This window comes from Colobus angolensis, unplaced genomic scaffold (assembly GCF_000951035.1).
Source record: "Colobus angolensis palliatus isolate OR3802 unplaced genomic scaffold, Cang.pa_1.0 Scaffold167, whole genome shotgun sequence".
NCBI lineage: Eukaryota > Metazoa > Chordata > Mammalia > Primates > Cercopithecidae > Colobus > Colobus angolensis.
In genome coordinates, this window is record NW_012114788.1 from 3,512,394 (window position 1) to 3,529,300 (window position 16,907).

Here is a 16,907-nt window from a genome sequence, read left to right on the forward strand (position 1 = left end):
ATTTGTCTGGGACAACCCTGGTTTATTCCTGCCTGGTTTGCAAGATGAAGTATATAATAGTTCTCGTACAGAGGAGACCCCCTATGGCTTCTTAGACCCTCATAGCATAAGTAAGTATTCATTTTTGATGGTGTGCTTGTTCAGAGAATGCCCAGAAAGGGGACTGGATTTTCTAGAGTAGAAACAGTAAAGCTTGCCCTGGAAGGTGACCAACCATTTATTTCAGATTTGGTCCCCTTTGACATCTGTGTAGTTTGGGAAGTCTTCATAAATGAGACATGATTTATACCAGGTCTCAAATGATTCCTGTTTGGGAAGGAATTACAGGTTGATGGAATATTATAAGCAATGCATATAGTGATGAGATATTATAAGTGCAGGTGGTATGAAGGAAGAAGTAAGGAAATGGTCTTGTAATGTTTTCATGGTCAATGCATGGGCTTTTCTCTCCCAGCATCCCAGTGGAAGTCTCCTCTTTTTCTTCAGGCTTGCCTTTCTGGAGAGACTCAGCTCTGGAGGCTGAACATGTTGATTAGTGCTGGCTCCCTCCCCTTTTCAGTAGCCACTCCAGCGGTCAGAAACGTTTCCTATAAAATGAAAAGTCTGCACCATTGTGGTGCTCCTCAGAACCTTAACAGGTGAGATGAGATGAAGAGGGAAAAATAAAGGCACAAGGTGCCCCAGCTGTGCTTCACCGAGCAGTTTTAGTTTAATCTGTTACGTCATAACTTACCAATAAGTTATTCCTTGAGAATAGACTTTAAAAGGCAAATGAATCTCTGAAAACCACAACATTGCATACATTTGCCAACACTATTATGTTACTCTTTAAGATTGTGGGCACTAAGATTGCCCAGTAGTATCGCGGGCAGAAGGTAGGATGCTTGGGTTCTAAGATTCTACAGCAACATAAAGATTCTAAAATAATAGGATTCTATAGATCTCGGAGACTTCTGTTATATAAAGATTATTGGATTGGGAAACAGCTGGCTGAACTTCTACTCTAGACATAACTGCATTACTAACATAGGACCTTCATAAGTTCTCACTGTGACTAGTGAACCAGGGTAGATTTTCAGGTTTTCATAGAATATCATCCATTCAGAGCCATCAGCAATAATCCCAGAAGGTCTCTATTTCTTTCCCCAGTAGAGTCACCCTGATTTTTGGCAGCAGATTCTTCTGGAAAAGGCATGGAAGAAGATTTATAATATTAGATCTATGAATTGCCAGATTAAGCAAAAATACTGCAAGAGGCATATCTATGCTAAAAAAAAAAAAAAAAGTCACTCCCTGTTTATTTGAAAGTTACATTTAACCAAGTGCCCTGTATTTCATCTGGCAATCCAGCATTGCAGGGCCCTTCCTCAAAAAGATCTGGCCTGCCCATCCATCAAGAGACTTCAGGTCTATAAACTGGCTTAGATCTGATACCTGGGTAAGAGATATGAGCATCTTCTACAGGGATTTATACTAGCTTTCTGCCCACTAGAATTTTCTACCTAAAGTCAAGAAGCACCTTAGTAATCATCTCATCTATTTCATTTCTAGGGATTCCATAGTCATAGCCACAAATCCCTGCCAATCAAAGCACTCAGATTACAATTCCGCCCCTGTGGCTTCTTGGGGTAATTGTGCCCACTCTGTCTCTGCTGTTTAACAAGCATCATCACCTGGCTTTTGTTCCTCCTGGAACCCATTTCTCCCACTGAGGTCAGCAACCCCAGTCTCATAGCAGCAGTAGTTCTCCAAGAGTGGTCTCCAGACAAGCATCATCAGAATCACCTGAGAACTTGTTAGAAATACACAATTTTGGTACTGTGCTAAGAACTCTCCATGCATTATCTTATTGACTCTCCCAACATCGCAACGAGATAGCGATTACCAAACAGTTTCCTCATGGAGGCTCAGAGAAGGAAGCAATTTGCTGTGAATCACATAACCAGTAATGATGGATATAAAACTTGAACTCATGCCTAACTAACCCCAGATTCCAGGCTCCTAAACACATTCTCCTACGTCATATTAAGTCCTGAATCACAGGAAAGGACAAATAGGAGATTTTACAGCTGGGAAGATTTGAATGTCCCCTCACTCACCCAGTTTATAGGAAAGTTTGGGGCATATGTGTGTGAGTCAATTTTAAGAGTGTTAGACTGAGAAAAATAACATATAGGGTTCAGTCACCCAAATTCAGAATTTAATGTACTGGCACAAGTACCTGGAAGGGATGTTAATGGTCAGCTAGACTGGCTAATTGAAGTCTAGACTTAAAAAGAAGTCTAAGAGAAGGAGGCAGAGCAAGATGGCTGAATAGAAGCCTCCATTGATCATCCTCCGTGCAGGAACACCAAATTGGACACCTATCTACACACAAAAAGCACCTTCATAAGAACCAAAATTAGTAAGTTATCACAGTACCTGGCTTTAACTTCATATCACTGAAAGAGGCACTGAAGAGAGTTGGAAAGACAATCTCAAATTGCCAACACCAACCCTCACCTCTCTCTTGGCAGTGGCTGCATGGAGTGGAAAGAAAATGTGTGTGTTTGGGGGACAGAAAGTGTAGTGATTGGGGGACTTGCACTGGAACTCAGTGCTGCCAACACCAGGTAGAACTCAGCCAGCACCCACAAAGGGAGCATTTAGACCTGCCCTGGCCAGAGAAGAATTATCTGTGCCAGTAGTTGGAACATTAATTCTGCCAAGCCTTGCCACCATGGGCTACATTGCTCTGGCTAAATTGTTATAAATAAACTTGGAAGGCAGTCTAGGCCACAAGGACTGCACTTCCTAGGCAAGTTCTAGTGCTGTGAACTGGTGGGTGGCATGCAACCTAGTGAGACACCAGCTGGGGCAGCCAAGGGAGTGCTTATGTTACCCCTCCCCAACCCCATGTGGCACAGCTTGCAGCTCTGAAAGAGACCTCTTCTTTTCACTTGTAAAGAGAGTGATTAAAAAAAAAAGTTGTCTTATAAGTTGGATGCTAAATAGCTCAGCCACAGTAGGAAGCCACAGTAAGTCATCAGGAAGGGTTGTGAGGCCCCCATTCCAGGGCCTAGCTCCAGGATAGTTCCAGATATACCCTGGAGCAGAAGGGAATCCACTACCTCGAAGGGAAAGACCCAGTCCTGGCAGGATTTATCACCTGTTGACTAAAGAGCCCTGGGGCACTGAATAACCAGCAGCCATAATTAGGTAGTACATGCTATAGGCCTTGGGTGAGACTATGAGACATACTGGCTTCAGGTGTGACCCAGTACACTCCCAGATATGACAGCTACAAGGAGAGGCCCCCTTGCTTGAGAAAAACAGAGAGAAGAGTAAAGAGGACTTTGTCTTGAATTTAGCAGCTCAACTACAGTAGAGAAGAGCACCAAGTGGGTTTTGGAGTCCCCAGTTCCAGGCCTTGGCTCTTGTACAGTGTCTCTGGACCTACCTTGGGCCAGAGGGGAGCCCATTGCCCTAAAAAGTGAGTCCCAGGCCTGGCAGCATTCACCACAAGTTGACCAAAGAGCCCTTAGACCTCACATGAACATTGGAGGTACCCTGGCAGTACTGCTTATGGGCCTGTGGTGGTGGTGGTGAACATGAGGAGAGACTCCTCTACATGGGGAAAGGGAAGGAAAGGGTGGAAAGAACTTCATTTTGTGGCTTAGGTGCCAGCTCAGCCACAGTGGAACAGAGCAACAGGTATATTTCTAAGGTTTCTGACTCCAGACCCTGGCTCCTGGACAGCATCTCTGGACCTGTCTAAGGCCTGGAAGAATTTACTGCCCTTAAGGAAAGGACATAAACCTGGTTGGCTTCACCACATGCTAATTGTAGAGCCCTAGGGCCTTGAGTGAACATAGCCAGTAGTCAGCTAGTGGTTCCAGCTGGCCCTGGGAAAGACCAAGTACTATACGGGTTTTAGGTCCAATCCAGTTCAGTCCCAGTAGTGGTGGCCACGGGGGTAGTTGTGTAACCTCTCTTCCAGCTCCAGGCATCTCAGCACAGAGAGAGATACTCTGTTTGTTTGGGACAAAATAAGAAAAAAGAACAAGAGTTTCTGCCTGTTAGTCCAGAGAATTCTTCTGGATTTTACCCAAGACCACCAAAGTAGTACACAGAAAAACACAGAATAACATTGTAATTGGTGTGTAAACTATGCATAAGTTAAGTAGAAAGACAAAAAGATGAACAGATCCAAATATCTGCAACAACTTTTGAAGACACAGATAGTACAATAAAATATAAACAGAAACAACAGAAAGTTAAAAAGTGAGGAGATGAAGTTAAAATGTATAAATTTTATCAGTTTTCTCTTTGTTTATGTAATCAGCATTAAATTGTAATCAATTTTAAAAAAATGGGTTATAAGACATTATGTGCAACTCTCATGGTAATCTCAAATCTAAAAACACAACAGATACACAAAAAATAAAAAGCAAGAAATTAAATGATACCACTAAAGAAAATAATTTTCACCAAAAGGAAGATAGGAAGGAAGGAAAGAAGGAAGAGAAGACCAGAAAACAAATAACAAAATGGCAGGAGTAAGTCCTTACTTATTAATAATAACATTAAAGGTAAATAGACTAAACTCTCTAATCAAAAGACATAAAATGTGGCTAAAAGGATGAAAGAGCAAGACCTGATGATCTATTGCCCACAAGAAACACATTTCACCTATAAAGGCACACAAAGACTGAAAACAAAAGGAATGCAAAAAGATACTTCAAGCAAATAGAAACCAAAAAGGAGCAGGCATGGCTATACTAATATCAGACACAATAAATTTCAAGACAAAAACCATAAAAGAAGAGACAGAAGGAGTTATTATATAGTGATAAAGGGGTCAATTTAGCAAGAGGATATAACAATTAAAAATATATTTTTAATTGTGCTCCAACACTGGAGCACCCAGATATATAAAGCAATATATAAAGCAAATATCTTTAGAGCTAAAGAGAGAGATAGACTCCAACAGGATAACAGCTGGATAATTTAACACCCCACTTTCAGACACTGAAACAGATCATCCAGACAGAAAATCAACAAAGAAACATCAGACTTAATCTGCACTATAGACCAAATGGATCTAATAGATATTTACAAAACGTTTAATCCAACTGCTGCAAAATACACATTTTTCTCCTCAGCACATAGATCATTCTCAAGAATATGTCAGATGTTAAGCCACAAAACAAGTCTTAAAACATTCAAAAAATGGAAATAATATCAAGTATCTTCTCTGAACACAATGGAATAAAACTAGCAGTTAATAACAAGAGGAATTTTGGAAACTCTACAAACACATGGAATGTAAACAATATGTTCCTGAATGACTAGTTGGTCAATGAAGAGATTAAAAGGGAAACTTTTCTTGAAACAAATGATGATGGAAACACAATATACCAAAACCTATGGGTTACAGCAAAAGCAGTGCTAAGAGATTAATTTGTACCTCTAAGTGCCCACATCAAAAAAGAAGCAAACCTTCAAATAAACAACCTGACAATAAATGCTTGAAGCAATGAATATCCCATTTACTCTGATGTAGTTATTAGACATTGCATGCCTGCATCAAAATATCTCATGTAACCCATAAAAATACACACCTACAATGTACTCACAAAAATTAAAAATTAAAAAATAAAAAGCCTGCAGTTAATGAAGTTGAAATGCCAGAAATTCTCTGGACTGCTAGGAAAGAATCCAGAGACTCAGGGAAGTGGAGCTGTTGGAATGGATCTAGTCTATCTATGTGCAAGCTGCTGGGAGGCCCAGGGGGATATTCCCTTCAATCAAGGTATTAAGAAATGTTTCGATATGGTTGTGGGAGGAGGCCAGGATGCTTAAGAGCTCTGTAGGGGCTATTCTTTATAAATCAGTGATGACAGTAGGGCGTGCTACAATCCCATAGTTCTCAAACTTTCGTGTATTTCAGGATCACCTGGCAGGCTTGTTAAAGTAGTCTGCCATGTTACTACTGGTGGTAATTAAAGTAATCATGATGTTGACAGATCCTATTCCTGTGCCCCTTTCCATGGTGCACCTAAAATATATGAGCAACCCAATCCCAGAATCCCATTTGGAAGTTCTATTTTATGGGGCCAATTCAATGTTAGTAAGTGTCCCAGCAAGAAATAGGTAACACTTAAAATGGAAGACTCGGAGAAAGGTTTAGTAAAGAAGCTATTTACGAAGACGTAAGTGAGTGAAGAGAGACCACAGGGGTGTTTAGTATCCTTAGGCTATTAAGAACATGGTTAGACTACAAAAATTTCTCCCTTTCTGTAGGATGTCTGTTCACTCTAATGATAGTTTCTTTTGCTGTGCAGAAGCTCTTTAGTTTAATTACATCCCATTTGTCAATTTTTGCTTTTGTTGCAATTGCTTTTGACATTTTCATCATGAAATCTTTTCCTGTGCCTATGTTTTGAATGGTATTGCCTGGATTTTCTTCTAGGGTTTTTATAGTTTGGGGTTTTACATTTAAGTCTTCAATCCATCTTGACTTCATTTTTGTATGAGGTATAAGGAAGGGGTCCAGTTTCAATGTTTTGCCTGTGGCTAGCCAGTTTTCCCAGCACCACTTATTAAATAGGGAATCCTTTCCCCATTGCTTATTTTTGTCAGGTTTGTCAAAGATCAGATGGTTGTGGATGTGTGGTTTTATATCTGAGATCTCTATTCTGTTCCATTGGTTTATGTGTCTGTTTTTGTACCAGTACCATGCTGTTTTGGTTACTATAGCCTTGTAGTATAGTTCAAAGCTGGGTAGCATGATACCTCCAGCTGTGTTCTTTTTCTTTAAGATTGTCTTGGCTATTCCACTGTGGCCTGTCGGGGGTGAGAGGAGGGAGAGCATCAGGATAAATAGCTAATGTAGGTGGAGCTTATTACTTGGGTGATGGGTTGATAGGTGCAGCAAACCACCATGGCACATGTTTACCTATGTAACAGACCTGTACGTCCTGCACATGTATCCAGGAACTTAAAATAAAATGTTTTTAAAAAGAACATGATTATACTCCTACAACTAAAAAGAAAGAACAGGGGGTAGCTCAGCAAACCTGGATAGGAGAGTCATAGAGAAACCACCTTGAAAGAAGTTAAAACTATAGTTGAGGGATATATCCAGGTTGAGGAACACAGGGAGACAACATAGGAAGAAGAATCTCGACTTAACTCTTCTCCCTGCTCTAATGTCCTCAGAAGCTCCTTTGTGCCTAAACCCAATCAGAAGCTAGAAGACCAGCAACCTCACTGATGTGACCCACCAAGACTGGTTTCCTAAGGCAGAGAATAGAATGGAAAAGAATGGAATGTATGACTGAAGGGACAAACTTGTAATATCCTTTTCTCATGTGGGTCTTGACACATTTTTGTGTCAAAGTTAGGTAGGACTCAAAATGAACTGAGTGATGTGCAATCTTCTGATATTCTCTAGAAGTGATTGCACAAGATTGAAATGATTGCTTCCTTCAATGCTTGGAGGAATTAGCTGTTCATGCCTTTGAGCCCAGAGAATGTTTTGTGGGAAGACTTTCAATTCCTGATTCCTTTTCTTTAATAGCTTTAGAATGACTCTCTATTTTTTGTTTGTTTGTGCACCTTGGTGAGTTAGATTTTTGAGAAATTCATCCATTTCCTCTAAATTAAATTCCGGGCATAAGGTTCCTGTTATTTTCTTTTTGGTGTCTGCAGGCTCTGCAACTGGTTATATGTACCTTTTCCTTTTTTCTTTTTCTTTTCTTTTTTTTTTTTTTTCTGGTACAGAGTCTCACTGTCACCCAGACTGGGTTGCAGTGGTACAATCTTGGCTCACTGCAACCTCTGCCTCCCAGGTTCAAGCAATTCTCTTGCCTCAGCCACCCAAGTAGCTGGGATTACAGGCACATGCCACCATGCCTGGATAATTTTTCTATTTTTTTTTTTTTTTTTAGAAGAGACAGGGTTTTACCATGTTGTCCAGGCTGCTCTAGAACTCTTGACCTAAAGAGATCCCCCTGGCCTCGGCCCCATTTTTTTCTTTTTTTTCATGGTCAGTTCAGGAGAGTTTTAGCTTCATTATAGGCTATAGAACCAACTTTCTGCTTCATCTATCCTTTCTAATATTTACTGTTTCCTATTTCTCTAATCCTAGCTGTTTATTTCTTCCCTTTACTTTCCCTAGGCTTATTTTGCTAGAGTGGAATGCAGAGGGATGAGTATTCCAGGAAGGCATAAAAATTGTGCCAAGTCTTGGAGCTAGGAGTGAGTGGGGAAGGGACATGTTCAACCATTCTAAGCCATTCCCTCCCCAACTCCCAGCTCCCAGGTATGTGCCCCTTGCAGGAAGAGCCTAGGAAATGGGCCAAACACCTCACTTCTTTGCTCTGAGGGCTACCCCAACCCTCCCATCAACAGCTCCAGAAACCCAATGGTCCTTCCTGGAAACAGGGGGCTTGCATCAGTCAGAGGTGTTTGAACCATGTCCCTCTGGGCCTGAGGGTCAGAAGGGGTCATATTATGGAATGTAAGGAGCCCCTGTCATCAGAACCTGACTTAATCTGTTTCAGATATTAGACTTCCACGTAAAAGTTGACTTGGAAAAAGACTTCTGCAGCTAAAAGAAAGTTTGAAACTACCTTAGTGGTAAAATATAAGCAGACTAGCTTTCTCTTCTAGCTTTCCTACTCATTTCCCAGAAAACTTTGGTCAAGTTATTTAATCTCTCTGCATCCATTTCCTCATCTATGAAATGGGCATGATCATAATGGTACATACCTCCTCAAACTAAATACGTAACATGAACAGAGTCCTTAGCACAGCGCTCTTTTCTCTACAGGAGTTAGTTTTCATTGTTTTTCTTTTTTCTGCTAGAGAAAGTAAGCAGAAAACAGCTCCTTGGATGGCTTCCCATGGTGAGTGGCTGGGGCACATCTGTGTCCCTTTTTCCTCTCTGGTTCCTTGTGGCCTGGACAGCCAGAAGGAAGCCATGCCATGCTGCTTCCGCCCTCAGCTTCCCTCCTGCATTTCCTAGAAAAGTCTTTGGTGCCCAGTTCCAGCTCAGCAGATTCAGGATCCCCCTTCATCATGACTTGGTCAACACCCTACTCAGACCAAGGTCCTCTGAGAGCTCCAAGCCTCCCAACTCCCTATAAAAGGCAGGCAGAACAGCCAGAGGAGCAGAGAGGCAAAGAAACATTGTGAAATCTCCAACTCTTACCCTTCAACATGAAAGTCTCTGCAGCGCTTTTGTGCCTGCTGCTTATAACAGCAGCTTTCAATCCCCAGGGACTTGCTCAGCCAGGTAAGTCACTGTCACTTCCTTTCTCCCTCTCTTTCCCTCTGTTTCTCTCTTCAAGGAAGACCTAAGCCCAAGTGCTCCCACATTTTTTTTTTTTTTTTTTTTTAGATTGAGTCTCATTCTGTTGCCCAGGCTGGAGTGCAGGGGTGAGATCTTGGCTTACTGCAAACTTTGCTTCCCAGGTTCAGGCGATTCTCTTGCCTCAGCCTTCTTAGTAGCTGGGATTACAGGCACCCGCTACCACGTGCAGCTAATTTTTGTATTTTTAGTAGAGAAGGGGTTTCATTATGTGGGCCAGGCTGGTCTCAAACTCTTGACCTCAAGTGATCCTCCCGTCTCGGCCTCCCAAAGAGCTGGGATTATAGGTGTGAGCAGCCATGCCCAGCCAAGTGCCCCACTCTAAGCCCACCAGAATAGTAAGGCTCCTCAGAGGTTCACTGTAACATCTAATTTTAAAGACAGAAAGCTGAAGCCCATGTTGGAGACAGAAGGGACCCTACCCACCCACCTCCAGGTTATCCCAGAGCAAGAATGAAACCTAAGCTTCTGACTCCAAATTTAGGGCCTTTTCTTTGACCTCATCTGATCGTCCCAAACTCTGCACATCTGGGACCACACCCAGGACCTTTCCCACTGGCCTTGCCCGTGGCCTCCCCTAGATGGCAGTGACATGTCCCCACCATGCAGCTGAGCCTTTGAGATCCTGAGGCCCATGTCACAGGTCCCACCTCACCTCAGGGTCTAGGGCAGGAGCGCTGGGCTTGGAGGTAGGTAAGATCTACTTCTTCCTCTTTGCTTTGCATCCCATACAGATGCTCCCTGCTGTATTTAAGCTGAGAAAAGCCTAACATATTCTCAAAGGTTTTTTCTTTGTGACTATTTCTAGATGCACTCAACGTCCCATCCACTTGCTGCTTCACATTTAGCAGTAAGAAGATCTCCTTGCAGAGGCTGAAGAGCTATCGGATCACCACCAGCCGGTGTCCCCAGAAGGCTGTCATGTGTGTAGAAAAGTACCTGCTCACCTGGCTGTTCCCCAACCCCACATTCCCCAGTCCAAAATTCTGCCCCAGGAGACAGACATCAGACTGACCTGGGGTCTTACTCAGGATGAGATCTAACCAGACTATGTGATGCAAATCCTCCTATTTTGGCTGCACAACAGGCCCGAAGAGGGCCTATAATTTCCCATGCCCTGCTTGCTGGATGGGCACCAGCCCACACCCTTTAGCAGATGCCAGGATCAGTTTCCCAGGGGAAGCAAGAGCACTGGTTGCCTCCAGAGACCCCTTCTGTCCACACACCTTCTACTTCCTGTCCCGTAGGGGTGCCTCTTCACCTGTAGCAGGTGGGCCAGGCAGGTTTAGAGCCCAGTGTGTCGTCTCCTAGGTAAACCCTCAAAGGGTTCCATCTAACTGCACCAGCTTTCCTTCCTCCACAGCTTCAGAACCAAACTGGGCAAGGAGATGTGTGCTGACCCAAAGGAGAAGTGGGTCCAGAATTGTATGAAACACCTGGGCCAGAAAGCTCACACGCTGAAGACTTGAACTCTGCTACCGCCACTGAAATCAAGCTGGAGTCTGTGAAATGACTTTTCCATTCTCCTCCGGCCTCCTCTTCTAGACTTTGGAATATTTCTACCACAATTTTCAAATCGGATGCATTCTGTTTTGTGATTCAAAATGTACTATGTGTTAAGTAATATTGGCTATTATATGACTTGTTGCTGGTTTGGAGTTTATTTGAGTATTGGTGATCTTTTTTAAAGCAAGGCGTTGAGCAAGTTAGTTGCTGTCTGTAAGCCCCCTTCCCTTCCACTGTGAGCTGCTGGCAGTGGGTTTCTCTTTGGCTCCCAGGGGTTGACAGCATGCCTGTGGGAGTCATGGACATGAAGGGATGCTGCAGTGTAGGGAGGCGATGCATCCTCCCAATGTAGGGAGGTGAATGTGAGGCGTTGCTAAATATGTTATTGTGGAAAGATGAATGCAATGGTAGGACTGCTGACATTTTACAGAAAATACACTTTATTTAAAATCTCTTACACAGTGGTGTTTTCTTCAGGAGTGACTTCCAACCAGTAGGAGCTCTAGGAGGTGTGGGTGGATGGCAGAGCATGCCAGTGGATGGTGGATGTACAGAGGCCCTGGCCGTGAGGCTAGCCTGGCTCATCTCAGTTTCAGGGAGGGCCTGCCTCACCAGCCCAGGCTGTTCTGGAACAATGGCTCCAGTCCTCAGCATGGGCGCTCCTGGCTCGCAACTCATCAGTTTCATATTCAGTTCATTTCTTTCTTTAAAATCATACTCCTGCCAAAAGTAAACCCCTCCCTCCCCCTCTAGTTTCCCACCCCAATCTATGCCTCCCCACGCAAAGCAGCAAGTGATTCAGACTTCATGTGCACCTGACACCCAGAGGGAAACCAGGTGACCAAGTCCTAGTGAGCCTCAGCCTTGGTAGGGAAGAAGGAGGGCACTTGGGCCGAATAGACCTTAGAGGATGGGAAAGTGTGGTCATAGCAAAGATTCTTTTAGGGGAGGTCCAAGAGGGCAATGTGGGGAGAGGGCCTGGGAGGAATATCCCCAAATGGTCAGATTTGGGTTTCCAGAGTGTAAAAGTTGGAGACATGTAGAAAGGAAAGTTGAGGGCAGGTTCTAGAGGAATAAGAATATCAGGGTGGGGAATTTAGACTCAGTTCTGAAGGCAGGAGGAAGGTGTGAAGGTTTTTGAGTCATCCAGAGGGAAGAATGGATGCCAGGAAGAGTAGCTTCCTGTGGATAAGGCTGTGGATAAGATGGAGTTGAGAAGGGAGGGCTGAAAACAGCCTACTGCAATAGTCCAAGCAAGAGAAAATAGGGGCTGAAGGGCAGTCATGGGGGTGGAAGAGAGGAGGCAGATAAAGAAGACGGCCAGATGTGTGATGGGGGGCATTCATAAGGGATGAGGAAGGGCAGTCATGGGAGTGGAGGGGAGGAAACAGATTAAGAAGATTGGGCCAGATGTGTGACGTATTGAAGGGGGAATGAGGGAAACACAGCAGGAGACCTTTGTCCTCTAAAAGTGACCTTTAAAGGTAAAGGTGTGCCAACCCCAAGACCTAGAAATACTTCCTTCCTTGGCTATTCTTCCTTGAATCACACGTTGTACAAATTGGAGCTTGTGAATGTCCCTTTTAAGGCATTGGGCCTCCTCTTCCTGTATGTCCACCGAGGGTTGTCCTGCTCTTCCCAAGACAGCTTCACTCCTCCAGATAAGCTGGGTGGGCATTTCAATCAGACCTGGAACCCACCCATGCCTGGACACCCACCGAGATCTTCCTCAAGGAGAGATGGGCACTGCTGACAACAGCAGGGCCTGTCCCCCAGATCTGGTACCACGCTGCATCAGGCAGTACACTTGGCAATTTGGGACACCTGGAGGAGTTGTCCTGGGAGGCAATGGCCCTGGGCTCTAACACCAGATCTGCCCCTGAATTGCTGCATCTCTTTTTAGCCCTCAGTCACCTCATCTGCAAAATGGGTTTAGCAACATTTTACAGGCAGACAACCTCACATGATCCCCTCCAGCTAGGACAGCTGTGATTTGGTGATAACATCACCCCCTGAGGCCGCTGGGCAGAGAAATGTTTCTATGTCTATCTGGGACCTTACCTGTTGCGTTAGACTCGTGTGTTGGTGCGTGTGTGTATGTGTGTACCTGTGTGTGTGTGTGTGTATTTTTCTCTTCTTATGGAGAAGGGTCTTGCACCCAAATGTGGACCCAGCTGTGAACCCCAACTTTCTGTTCCACTGTACCCCTCTTGGCAGCCAAATCTAGAGGCAGAGAATCTGCACCACCACCCCGAGTCAAAGCTTACCCCCCAGGACAAAGGCGGTCACTGAGAGGTACTGAGTCACTTAATAGCTCAGTTCCCCTGGCACCAAGTGCAACATGTCTCCCTCCTCCTGCCCCATCCTTCAGCCCCTGGCTTCCACCTCTCAATGCCAATCAAGTTTTCACTCTGAAATCCAAGAGACACAGAGGGCTGGGGGTTGATAATTCTATAATTTAAATGGATAAAGTGCAACAACATAGCTTATCAAGACCAAGCAGATCCTCTGTGACCCAGCGAAAGCGGGGCACAAGGAATGGTATAGGACTGAGGGTTTCCGGGACAGGTGAAGCTACGTGGTTTCCAGAGCCCAGAATGGAAAGAAATCTGCTCATTTTCTTTTTGGCAGGCAGTGGCTCAGCTTTTTAATGTGATTCTGAACCCATCTAGCCTGGTTCAAGGCGCAGGCCTCATTGCCTCTCTTCAGCTTGAATCTGTGAACAGAGAATAAGAGAGAAGGCTGAACCACCCAAGCCACCACTGGGTGCGCACCACACAAGCCCCGCCTCCTCCGGCTGCCAGGTCCCCTAAGCTGCTCTTGCTGGGCCTTGGGCTCCCCTCTGTAAATGAAGTTGCTGTACAGGATGTGTGGTTTGCATGGTGGGGAATAGCCAAAGCACCAGGAGCTTATAAATTGAGCTTCCTGGACCCCTCTCCTGGTTTCAATTTGGTGTATCAGGGTGGGGCTGAAGAGCCTGAAAACATTCTGACGATTAGGTGGGATGAGAAATTCCCATCCTAGAATAGCTGTCTGCTCCAACTTTAATGTTTCTGTGTCCATCTGGGGCCTTACTTGTTGCGCTGGACTTGTGTGTTGGCGTGTGTGTGTGTGTGTGTGTCTGTGTGTGTATTTTTCTCTTCTGATCTGTCTACTTCCTAAACTGGACTATTGTCCAATCTATAGACCAACTCTGTCTCTTACTATCTGGTTGATCTTAGACAAGTATCTCTACCTTCCTGAGCCTCACTTTTCATGATAACAAAAATATGTACCCCAAGAGGATCGACAGAGAAAATACACACAAAAAAGCCTTAAAATACTGACTGGTACATGAAAGCTACCCCAGTTAAGTTTATAAAGACCCTGTGATGCAGCTATGTTTATGCCCCTTCACAGATAAGGAATACAGAAGGATACGCAGATAATTAGGTACAAAGGAGTTACCAGTCCACGGTCATCCAAGACTATGTGTTCCAAATCTAGAGGCAGGAACTAATCCTGGTTCCCTTGCTCTTTCCAGTGCACAATAACCCCTTGTGCTTTTGTTAAACAATTCCTTCCTCTTAGCTCATAATGCTGGGATGTAATACTTGGCACCTTGGAGTTTCAGGAAACACAAGTCACTGCAGGAGCACAGATGCGTCCTTCCTCACTCCTGCTGGGAAGCTCCGTGCTCCCTCTAGTGCCCAAGCGCGGTTTGCACCCAGATGCTGGCAACTCTGGGTTTAGAAACCTTATTCCGGTAAAATACTGTCATCTAGTGTCTACTCTTCTAATTCCAGGCTGGCGGGGTTCTGTTCTCTAGGGAGAGATTGAGCAGGTGATCACTTACATTAAGCCCTCCTTGGAGCAGCTGGAGCTGGTATTTCTGTAACACTGGATCGCCCTCAGGGAAATCTCTTTCTCCACAAATGAGAAGCAACATCTGGAGATGGGTACCTGCACTGGAAGAGGAACACAAACGATGGTTTGCATCCATTTCTCAAACTCTCACCTGTAGCACAATTTTTAAAAAACAAGCAAAAAAACACCTCCCAGGACAAGCCCTGGTTTGGGGACCACATCCGGAGGGTGCCGGCATGGCTCTGTCTCATCAGCCACCTCGCTCTGGGGCTAGGTAAAGAGTCAGAAGATTGGGGTTCAGATCTGAGCTCCCCATACCCCAGCTGAGTGGCCTTGAGGAAGATGTGCCTTCGCCCTGGCCCTAGACTTCCCATCTGTAAAATAAGACTTTTTGGAGCCTGGTTTCTAAAGGCTCATCCAGTTTTGGTATTTCACCGCATATGCATGGCTCTACTCCAATACTCATGTCCAAGGGCCCTGGGCCCCACATCCCGGGGACCTGGTCAGTCTGATGCAGGACACGGTGGTCCACAGGTCACAGACCTGATCTGGGGAAGATTAAGAATTGTCTGAGGACTCCAGGCTGATGAGATGACAAGGGAAGAGCTCCCAGGAACTAGCTAGCTGCCCTACTCAATCTCTTGAATCCCCTCCTGCCCTGGTCCTGGGCTCTTTCCCAGCCCCCAACCGCCACTCTGTTCATTTGCACATTCTCCTCCCACACCACACCCCGCAAGAGACCTGCATTCCAACCCCAGCTTCTTCCTCCTAGTTTTTCTGTTTGCAACCCGTTTCATGCCTCTTACTAGATTGGTACTCTCCAAACAGCCTTGGAGAGTGGACATAATCAACTCCATTTCACTGACAGAGAAAGCAGAGTTTGAGAGCTAAAGTGACTTGCCCAAGAGTAGCCAACTGTTAGAGCCCAGTCTTGCCTTCAGACTCTGCTTTGTGTCTCTCACGCTGTGGAAGCTACACCCAGGCCCTCCCCTGGACCTCGGGCCTCCCAACTTTACCCAAGTAACCTCACAGGTTCCCTTCCTTGGGTCTGGATGAAGCAGAGCCTCCTTGTACCGAAGCTGGCAGTTCAGTTCTCTGGGTTTGCCCCAGCTCATGGTTCTCCTACTGGCCCTCACCCCCAGCCAGTCCAAGTTCACCATTCTTCCTCTTTAGATAGGAAGAGGGGAGACTGAGTTGGTGAGTTCAAGGAGGTCTGCTCCAACCCCAGAGTGGCTGACCATGTTTCCACTCTCCCTAGAGAGACACAAAGTGATGCCTGCCACACTCACTGCTCTTGCTGTCCACGTCTCGTGGCCACATCCCAGCTAGCAGCAAGCACACCAGGGCCGTGGTGATGATCTGCATGTCTTCTGGTCTGGCTCTGGCCTTCCTGGAGCAGCTTTGATGAGCTTGGTGAAGCTAAGAGCTCACCACTGTGCCATCCTGAGATGCCGAGGGCTTTTATTTGAAAAATCTCCACCCAAAACTCCAGGCCATGGTGGGAGCCACAAGTGGGAAGCCATAGGGACAGGGAACAGTTGCTCTCACCCAGTGACCATGTGGCAAACTCCTTTCCCCACCTCTCCTGGGTGTTATTTGTGGTGATGGATTGATAGGTTGCATTGGGAACTTCCCCAAGTGTGGGAGCAGATAAGAATCTTGAAAAAGTGCGTGAGAACTGTCCTGGTTGAGTGGGAGGCAAAGAAAAGTAAGTGAGAGGAAGTGGCCTGTGTGTGGCTTATCCAACCCTACGTCATTCCATCCAGGCATGTACTACTGCTTCAGGGTAGAAGAGTCGGGACCTGAGCAGAGAGACACCTGCATTTGAATCCTAGTTCTGCAGAGGAGGGATTACATAAACTTACCCAAATCCATATTCACACAAAATGCAAATAGCAATGCATGTCTCAAGGATGTGCGATAAGAATTAAATAACATTCTCTATGTCAAGTGACTGGCCTAGATATTGGCCATTTCTATTTTTTTCTGTTTTTTTTTGTTTTCAATCCTCAACACTTTTCAACAGCTTATTCTGTTCTAAGTCCTTGGTTAGCCCCAGGGAAGGCAGTTATCAATGAGGAGCACTACCTGACCTCGAGCCACTTCTCTTCAACTCACAGATAAACAAGTGAAAGGCACCCAGTGTAAGCACAGAGATAGATGCGTTATATCGGGGTTACAGAGAGGACTGAGAGCT

The 16,907-nt window shown here is 45.1% G+C and overlaps 2 protein-coding genes across 2 annotated transcripts; one reads left to right on the forward strand and one right to left on the reverse strand.

Annotated features, from left to right (window-relative positions):
• The first annotated feature begins 9,132 nt into the window (after window positions 1-9,132).
• Window positions 9,133-11,318, forward strand: CCL13 (chemokine (C-C motif) ligand 13). The gene is made up of 3 exons (XM_011937673.1): window positions 9,133-9,283; window positions 10,167-10,281; window positions 10,722-11,318. The coding sequence occupies exons 1-3, from the start codon at window positions 9,208-9,210 to the stop codon at window positions 10,825-10,827; spliced, it is 297 nt and encodes a 98-aa protein (XP_011793063.1). The 5' UTR covers window positions 9,133-9,207; the 3' UTR covers window positions 10,828-11,318.
• Window positions 11,319-13,300: 1,982 nt separating this feature from the next.
• Window positions 13,301-16,147, reverse strand: CCL1 (chemokine (C-C motif) ligand 1). The gene is made up of 3 exons (XM_011937674.1): window positions 16,000-16,147; window positions 14,700-14,811; window positions 13,301-13,580 (listed from the first exon to the last, which is right to left on the reverse strand). The coding sequence occupies exons 1-3, from the start codon at window positions 16,073-16,075 to the stop codon at window positions 13,478-13,480; spliced, it is 291 nt and encodes a 96-aa protein (XP_011793064.1). The 5' UTR covers window positions 16,076-16,147; the 3' UTR covers window positions 13,301-13,477.
• Between the last annotated feature and the right edge of the window lie 760 nt (window positions 16,148-16,907).